This window comes from Gymnoscopelus microlampas, assembly GCF_963454915.1.
Source record: "Gymnoscopelus microlampas genome assembly, chromosome: 13".
Classification (NCBI taxonomy): Eukaryota; Metazoa; Chordata; class Actinopteri; order Myctophiformes; family Myctophidae; genus Gymnoscopelus; species Gymnoscopelus microlampas.
Genome location: NC_139950.1, coordinates 26558332 through 26568401, shown reverse-complemented (window position 1 = coordinate 26568401; position 10070 = coordinate 26558332). Strand labels below are relative to the sequence as shown.

The 10070-nt window shown below is 42.9% G+C and overlaps 1 protein-coding gene across 1 annotated transcript in view; it reads right to left on the bottom strand.

The window, feature by feature from the left end:
• Positions 1-4423: 4423 nt before the first annotated feature.
• Positions 4424-10070, bottom strand: part of bcl11aa (BCL11 transcription factor A a) — a 63024-nt gene continuing 57377 nt past the window's right edge. Inside the window, exon 3 of the mRNA XM_084075667.1 lies at positions 4424-10070. This exon is cut by the window's right edge and continues 1260 nt beyond it. Coding sequence (XP_083931793.1) covers positions 9064-10070 — 1007 coding nt within the window. The 3' untranslated portion in view covers positions 4424-9063.

Genomic DNA, 10070 nt, shown 5'->3' with positions numbered 1-10070 from the left:
GTTTGCTTCAAGGCCACGCAGCAGAAAGCCATGTGAATACATACTTCGTAAAGTCTATGGAGAAGCTCTTGTTGTAAAGAGAGAGAGGGAGAGAGTGGGAAAAAAATGAAAGAAAACCCCTTCAGGCCAAAGACAAATCCACGGTCGTTATGGGGACTGCAGGTCATGGTTGTATAGATTTTATAACAGTGACAAATGCATTATGCTCTTTCACATAAACCACAGCCTCGGTAAAGCAGAATAGGCCTGAATGCTTCACAGGTTTATAACAGAATTAATTTATCACAGGGAGGGAGAGAGAGAGAGAGAGAGAGAGAGAGAGAGAGAGAGAGAGAGAGAGAGAGAGAGAGAGAGAGAGAGAGAGAGAGAGAGAGAGAGAGAGAGTAAGAGAGTGAGTGAGTGAGTGAGTGAGTGAGTGAGTGAGTGAGTGTGTGAGAGAGAGAGAGAGAGAGAGAGAGAGACATGGAGAGAGAGAATGGTGGAGACAGAAGAGATGGCAAACAAGACAGAAAGACAGGAGGGAGAGAAAGAGAGAGTGAGGGAGGGGAGATAGGAGATGGGAGAGGTAAAGAAGACAGAATTAAGATGGGGAAAATGTCAGAAAGAGTGCTAAAGACAGTAGGGAGGGTGAAATAAATTAAAATAAGGTGTGGTCAGGGGTCTAATAATAACTGTGTGGCTCCCATATGGAACTCAGACTTCACATCACATTATCTATGACGTATAATGATGAATGACAAAATATTTGGGCAAGGTTTCAGCCCGATCTGAACGTCGACCGACCATTATGAATTTCCTTGACCTACTGGCAGCGTGCACAAGAGATTTGGCGCTGCACTTTGTTAGATTAAGCTCGAACACACACGCACACACACACACACACAGACGGGGATGAACCCTACTTATTGTGATTTTGGGCCGTTAACAAACTTAAGAGATGTCGCGTTTAAGTCACATGATGTGACTTTTGTATGGTCGTCACAAGTTCTACACTTGGCTAATAATAAACTATAGCTACAGAAAGCATCCATGTTTTCAAGGCCAAAATGTCATACATTGTTGATCATAAAACAGCATAATTTCTGAGCGTCACTGTCATCACCTGCTGTGCATATGTTGCATATGTACAGTACAGTACTGCTGCTAACTATGTCTTATCTTCACTGCAGTGTCTCGGAACGTTTGTGCGCTCGCCGCGGCAAATTCCACAGTTGCTATGGCAATAAAGTATTGAACCTTGAATCTTACATTTTGATGAGTGTCTTCCTTTATTTTCACATGGAATAAATCAGCTTGATATGATAGCATGTGCCAAAGGTCCCATCGGTTCAGATGTGAATGTGTCTGTCTGTCTGTCTGTGTGTATGTAGCAGCATGTACTGTATGTGTGTACACAGTAAAACACTGAGCATTCATTTGTCCAGCTGTAACTCTGAGAGGGTACGAATACGGGTCCACTTGGTTACAGAGTTAAAGGAACACTCAGGGTTTGACGGTGTGTGTCTGTGTGTGACGGCTAGGTGTGACAGTAGCAGGACACAGTGTTGAGTGATAGACCATGACGGGTTTATGAGGCTGTGTGAATTACTGAGTCAACACTGCAACCTAATGACATTCATTTAAGTACACTATGTGAGCGGCGAGTGTAAGCGTGCGCGCGCAAGCACGTCTCCTTGTGTTTGTAGGTGTGTGTAGGTGTGTGTGTGTGTGTGTGTGTGTGTGTGTGTGTGTGTGTGTGTGTGTGTGTGTGTGTGTGTGTGTGTGTGTGTGTGTGTGATAGACAGACAGACAAACGGTAGGGTGAGGAAGAGGGAGTGGCCACTATCAGTGGCAGATGGGTCATGCTCCTTAAAGCCAGGACACGTATGGGACACGCATGTACTCTGAGATCAGAGATAGAGTGCTATTAAAGGACCTGTGGAGTGCACGTGTGTGCGCACATCACGCACGCGTGCGCACACACACAAACACAACCCAGGACATCCTGGCCAACAGGTATGGTTGACACACTACAGGTGCACACACAAGCGCACGCGCACGTGCACACGCGCACACACACGCGCGCGCACACGCGCACACACACACGCGCACACACACACACACACACACACACACACACACACACACACACACACACACACACACACACACACACACACACACACACACACACGACTCTATAACTACTGGTATATCCACCTGCTTAAGCTATCACTTCCCGCCCCCACATATGGCAAAACAAACCGGCTGATAACACACACACACACACACACACACACACACACACACACACACACACACACACACACACACACACACACACACACACACACACACACACACACACACACACACACACACACACACACACACACACACACAGAGAACACACAGAAAGAACATAGAGTACAAGGCCAAAGGCTAGCGAGGGCTAAGGGGTGGGGGCAAGCCAGAGTTCACTGAGTGCAAGTAAGGCTCAAGACACTCTGGCCTCGTTAGCGTACAGGCGCTAGGAGACACCCTGCGCTGCGCTAGCCAAGTCACCACTGACATATGACTCAGGTTCTCTCTCACACACACATGCACACACGCTTTTCTCCTCTAAAGCTACATAACCTTACATGCCACCATTACTTCACAATACTCATAAATCCTGTGTATTAATTTAACTCTGAGAAAGCAAACCATAACGGGTCTATTTTGTTACATTTCTACACTGTTGGAGTTAGAAATAGGCAAATTAACACAATTTTACTGTGAGTAACTGCACAGGACACAGGCAGAAATCAGGAAAAACAAGGGTGGCGTCTTCAGGTATTGAAAAGCACACAAAGACATATTAACAGGATTCAAATTACTTTGAGTGGGAAACACATGGTAGAACACAGGCACAGAGATTGTTGTGTGACTATGGGCGCGTTCGAAAATACAGCACTGAGCGCACTGGCCAATACAAACTAATAGGCGAGTGTGCTCCGGTGCGTAATTTTCGAACGCACCCTATATCATTATTCATTTCATTTATTTATGAATTTACATTCGGTCTGCAACGCTTAGCTGTAACTTCAACCCTTATTGCCACCTGATCTTACTGAGGTAATACTTATCTAGACCTATGCCTTAATTAACACTAACACTGTGTCGCGGATCTGTCCGCATGTGGGCGGATTTTGATACTTTTTTTTCTGTTTTGGCGTTATTTCGGTTTTAGGGTTAGGGTTAGGGTTATGTTATTTAATTCTTATTTTTGTCTGATTTTACCGATTTATTATCAAAACATTTAAAATCAATTAAAATATATATATTTTTTTTTGCAAAATCGATTGGGTGGGCCAGCTTTCTATGTAGGTGGGCCACGGCCCACCCAGGCCCACCCATGGCTGCACCCCTGATACACATGATGAAAACAGAGCTACATTGTCCAATTTGACCATGCTGTACAATACCAAATACTCTAAAAACCAGTTCACCCGTGATGCAAGCTTGTACATCTGCTATTTTTGTGCAGTATTTGAACATTGTTTTTGTACTTTTGAATTTTGAAGACAAATGTTCTCTTCTGGGGGTCCCTGGCACAAAACATTTTCAGATGGGGGTCCATGGCCAAAATCAAATGTATTAAAATATTTTGAAAATAGCAGATGTACAAGCTCACAACGCGTCGCATTGCTTGTGAGCTTGTAGATCAGCTATTTTCAAATAGCCAAAGTTTAAATAGGGCTGGTGGTTTATGTAAATCTACAAAGCAACTAGTAGTGACTAAAGTTTTCAAATAATTGTAGTGGAGTAAAAGTATAATATTTGCCTCTGAGATGTATTGGAATAGAAGTAAAAGTATTGCAAACATGGAATACTCCAGTCAAGTAAAAAATACCTTAAAATTATACTCAAGTACAGTGCTTACTTAATTTCCACCACCGTCACAGCATTAGATTAATTACTTACTCACCTTCTACAAAGATGACGAAAGAGAACACACTTGTGTTCCATGGGCCCACATTGTCTTGGTTTCAGAGAGCATGGTGGTAAATATGAACTTTTGCCCCAAAGTCTTTATATTCCATAATGTCCCACGTCCGTGTGTTGTTTACTTTTTACTCAAGCTAAACATGGAGTTTGACTGTTTGAGAATGTAGGCTTGACGCTAGTCAAGCGCCACCCAGAAATCTGTTTCCTTTCAAAACGATGTGCATTTCAAAATAAGAGTTTTTTTAAATCTACTACTGGAAGTAATATAGAAGTATCCAGGTAGCCTAGTTGAAACTACTTCACGCTATTGGGAGGAAATCAGCAGCTTTATGTTATGGAACGGGGAAAAAAAAGAAAAACATTCAGACAAAAAGTGGGGGGTATGAAATCACGGATCTGTGAGAGTGAGGGTGTATCACAAAAACCCCACCAAACACAAGATACACAACAGTAGTTATACTTTCTTTCCTTTTTTTATTAATTGTTTTTCGATAAAGGGACAAAATGGGTGTGTGAACAGGATTATGCAGACATCTGCCAGAAAAAACACAGACAGTGGTTTTCCCAATACATCTGAACAGAGACCCCAGAAGACCCCAAATATTACAACAGAGGAGCTAAGTTTTGTCCAATGACCTTCGGCCACCATAAAAAAAGAAAAATCATATAACAAAAAGAAACCCAAAATAATAATAATGATCCATTCCATGTCTCTGTTTAGAACAGAGCATATAGGTAATAATAAATAGTAACTCCCATTGTAAAAGATAATGTTCAAGTTCAAGTTACAACAAACAGCTTTCAGAACAGGAATACAAAAGGCTGATAACAAAATATTCCGCATTGCCATTTACAAAAAAGTCTCAAACTCAAGCAGGCTTCCCCACATCCCCCGGGGGCTCATTTTCTTCTTCTCTTGTCTTTTAAATATGCTTTGCATATGAAAGTTATACCGAATCTAAATATAAAGCACCATTTAGTATTTGGCAATGAAAACAAAACAAACTGCAAAAACATTGATTTCGTTTTTTTTTTTTTTTTTTCTCATTCATCTTTTTGCCGTAATATTTCAACTCTTTTCGTTTTGTGGTAATCCGCGTACTGCATATGAAGTAAATTAACGTGTTTTTTTTTTCTCGGTTTTGTTTGTTTAATCTATTTTCTCTCTTCTCGTTGAGATGTTGGAATGTAGTCAGGTGGGAGAGATGAGAGAAAGAGAGAAAGAAAGAGAGAGACAGACAGACAGAAGCACACAACAGAATAGGCTGACGTCAGCTTGCGGTAGCTACTGCATACAAGAATGGCAGCTGGGGGGGGGGGGGTGAGGAGGAAGGTGGGGGGGGGGCGAGGAGGTCCGAACCCCGAAAAACTAAAAAGAAAACCAAATAAGATATGTACAACTACCTCCATGGACACAGAAACAAAAAACAGCGCAGGCGGCCATCTTATGGCCTCCCCCGGCACCGGGTTCACCGCGGCGCCGCTTTCTAGCTGCTTCTTTTGTTTTGTTTTTTGTCTTTTTTTAAGCTTTTATTTCTTTAAACATACAAATAATTCGCACTATATTATCCTGCCAAATTAAAAAAATATACCGTGGCAGCTTGGGAATATTTTTTTTCTTGTTTTTTCCACTACCAAAGAAAAGGTACGATAAATACCTTTCAGAGAGAGAACGAGCGACAGTTAAAAATACGAGCCTCAATATAAATACTATTATAGTGCCTATTCTAAGTGAACATTGAATTCAAATACAATTCTAGAAATACAGAAAAAAGTAGACCATAAATGTGTTTAAGCATAGGAATTGATCGACATGAGTGTGCATTTTTTCCTATAGTTTAACGTCTTTATTATATACTCATATAGCATCTTAGTCCATTTCCCACCCCAATGCTAATTGGATTTCAACCTGAAGAGCCAAGGCAAAGTAAAATAGTAATTCATTTTGTTGTTCCGTTCTTCACAATTGTCTATGTTGTATGTAGGACGCACGTCTTGAACACCACCAAGACATAGAGAAGAAAAATAAGTAAATTAGCTTCCCCAGATAGTGAAGTGTTATTTCTAAAAGATTTGTACAAAAAAGCCAATAAGCAAACACAAACAGAAAACAAAATCAGTGCAGTGAAAGCAGGGAGTTTTGAACAGTTGGAACCTAGCTGACAAGGTCTAATAGGTCTATAGATTACTGACGTTTGGACAAAAATGGAAAAATTGGACATTTAAAGTGCAACTTAACATCTGGCCAATATTTCTTTGTGTGTTGCCCTCTGTAGGTTAAACTGTAGAAGGGTTATGCCATAGTATGCTGACCTTGGTACACTGTGATGTAAGCATTGCATTGCATTATCTTTAATACAATTATAATGGGTGTGTTAGATATAGGTGTTCCAATGAGCAAATATTGACATTACTATTGCCACTGGTTGCACATTGGCACAACACACCCACTCATAATTGTATTAGCTATAGCTGTAGGCTACATCACAGCTAAACATGTTTTAGCCTTCTATCATTCTTAACCTTTATGGGGCAGATAACTCACAAAAATGGTCTGGTGTTGAGTTGCATTTTAACCTATAGACCTTGCAAGCTAACGGGGGTAATTAACCAATTTTCCTTTTTTTTCTTGTTGTTGCTCAGTTAAGCACTTTGAGTACATCACTGGGTTTTCCTGGACTCAACAACTAAGGGTCAAGGGTGAAATGACATGGATATATGGGGTCATTATGGGTGAGGAAGCTGGAGTGGCTGACAACAGATTATCTGTCTAATCATTCCTGCTCTGAACACAATGAACCCCATTGACAGCATAATTCAACAACGGCTTTTGCTTTCCCCTTCTGCGTAAACCTGTAAACTGGGAAAATTGAAACAGTGCACTTGATGTCTTTAAAATGACAATCTGACAGGCTTTTAGACTCGACCTAAGTACCAACATAGCATCAATGTAAGAGCATGTAAGAGAGATGTCAGTCAGTACTCTTAGGCAGAGTGATAAGTGCTAGTAGAAATTACTCGGCTGCGTGTCTGCAACTCAACAAGGAAAAATAGCTCTCATTTTGGGGTTGAAAAGCAATAGCAAAGAAGAGAGTGTGCCTTGCATTAGCCTATGCATACCGTTAAATCGACCTCTTCTCAAGAGTCATTAAACTGCATTTCTGCTGCATTTTGATTAATCTTTCTTTCTTTCTTTCTTTCTTTCTTTCTTTCACTGCAATACATAATTAATCACCCTGTTTTGATATTTGATATTGTGAAATGTAAAAAAAAAAAAAAAAAAGATTGCCTCGGATCCCCCCAGCTAACTAACTAAAGGCTAGTTTATACTTCAACGCATGACCATTGTAACAACTGTCGGTCATGCAACAAAGTGTAAAATAGCCTCAAGTAAGACCTAGTTTCCAGTTCTGTGTAGCTTCTGTCTGTCTAGCTTGTAGTCATCTCAATGCCCTCTAATATAATATAATCAGCCTTGATTGGAGCTCATATATATTACTTTATGCATTGTTCCGCACACTGACATATCCAAGCAGCGTCAAAGTTTTGTGCTAACGCAGCTACGTGACACTTCTCCGGCCACGCGCCCGAGTCCCTCGAGATCAGGATTGCAGGATTGTACGTACACGTGTACAAGAGTACCTTTTCACTTTCAAAGTACCTCCCGAACCAGAAACAAAACTACTAAATAATTCAGATATACACAATACTGCTTGTACCATGCTTTGCCATGAAATCCACATATCAAAGATACTATTGAACAGGTAATAGGTAGCTAAATGATGATTAACTAGAATGTTCTGATCTCTCCTTGGTTCCTGTTAACCACTTATGCCCTATTTTCAAAAAAATTAAAAACCTTTCAGAATTTTTCTAAAATGCTGCCTATAATGACATGCCCAAAATAGGGACGTCAGGGTTAAAGTGGTTACTTGTCACAGTCCAGTACAGCGGTCAGGTGCTTGATGCAAGAACCTTTCCTGGGTGACTTACTCTCTCCAGCAATACTTTACAAGAACACCCCACCCCCTCCCAACTTTATAGCAGACAAGATTATGGCCAATGCAGTCTTGAGATATCAAAAGGCACTCTTTTTTAAAATTTGTTTCACCATTTGATAGTACAAATTTAATTCTTAGCCCATCCGCGTCTTTTTGAAAGAAATTTGGAGGCTGTCGCCACTTTAGGTTTGTAAATCAAGCCAATTTGTGAACTCTCATAATTCCTTTTCTTTAACCCCCGTGTGGACATGGCGTCTTTCAGAAAGATCAGGATTTAAGTGTGTTTTCCAGGGTTGTCCAAAATAGGGTCAAGACTGTTGTTTTTTTTTCTCCCATGTTACAACACAAAACTGTACATGATATGTGTTACAGAATGTATGCAGCATGGTCGTAGCATTCTTGTCTTTTTCTCTTTTTGAATAATAAAAAGGAAGAAAACAGAACGAGAGAACAGCAACACATTTACTCAACAACTAACCAACCAGGGACAAGTTCTTTTCATTATTTTTTTTCTTCTTGATTAGCAAAAAACGTACTATGCATGCTGTCTAAATTTCTTAAAAATGGAAAAAAGGAAAAACCCCAGAAAAAAACAAAAAAACAAAAAGTACACAACATGTAAATTATTGCACAAGAGAAAGGCTCGAAGTTTTGCGTCAATGCAATAGTATTGCCCCGATACAGATCATGCATTCAACGGGTAATGGAGACGGGGTGTGCTGGTGCAGAGCACATGGTCTTAACCACTTAAACCCTATATACTTAGTTGACCGGAGTCCCCCAGGGGTCTATATTTGGCCCCCTGCCTTTTCCCCTCTACACCAAATATCTTTGCAGAAAATGGCCGATCTACAAACTCACAATATCTCGCTTCACGACGCATTGTGAACTTGTACATTGGCTATTTTCGCTGAATGTTCGCCCCAGAATAGGGACACTAGGGTTCATGTGGTTAAGCTTCCACCAGACAGGCGAAAGAGGTGTGTTGGGGGGAACTGGGGCAAAATCTACAAGGGACTGGTGTCGGGGGAGTTGTGGAGGGGGCGGGATTGATGGCGGACATAGTTCAGGTGGTGTTCACCGTTTCAGCCCACTACTCCGACTTAATTTCGGTACTCAGGGGCCTGTCACTGTGCCATTTTTTCATGTGTTTCTCCAAGGTGCTGTAGACGCTGAAGGGCATCTTACAAATTTCGCACTTGTACACGTCCTTGCCCACCTGGCCATGGGTCTTCATGTGGCGCGTGAGCTTGGAGCTCTGGGCGCAGGCGTAGTTGCACAGTTCGCACTTGTAGGGCCGCTCACCCGTGTGACTGCGCCGGTGCACCGTCAGGTTGCTGCAGTTCTTGAATATCTTGCCGCAGTACTCACACGTGTCACTCCTGCGGCTCTCCTTGGAGCCTGGCCGCAAGGGAGCCCCCAGGTGCGGCGTGCTGCCCCCGCTCCCTGTGCCGCTGCGGCCTGATATCCCGCCGTCCACCTCCCCAGGAGGCGTGGAGAAGCGCAGGCTGCCGTTCTCCGAGGAGTGCTCGGATGACGAGGCGAAGGGCGATTGTCTGGAATCCCCAAAGTTCAAAAAAGGGTCCTTGAGTTGTCGTGACGCGGCATAGCCAGCCAGCCACTGGGAGTAGACGTTTTCTGTGTTAGGGATGGTTGGGGTGGGCAGGTCAAATTCCTTCTCAAGCTTGATACGCTTAGAGAAGGGACTGAGGGGACCAGGGCTGCCCAAGAGCAGTTTCTTAGAGAGGCCCACGGAGGCGGCTTCATTGGGGGACGCCCCCCGGCCATTGATGCCGATCACCTCGCCGCGCTCCGACTCCAGCACAGAGTTCTCATCGCACATCTCACGGCTGCGGTGATGGTCTCGGTTGACGTGGTGATGCAAGTGGTTCTCCTGCGCCATGGCATTGCGCTTGTGCGCACTGAGAGCCTCGGAGAAGTGCTGCATGCTGGCGGCGAGACCCATCCCCTGCACCACCTCAGGCAGAGAGCGTGGGATTGAACCCTCATCGATGACTCCTCCCCCCAGGCGACCTCCGATGCCGCCGTTGTTCTCATGGTGGCGTGTCGCTTCGAGGTTTAGGCCAAAATGGTAGCTGT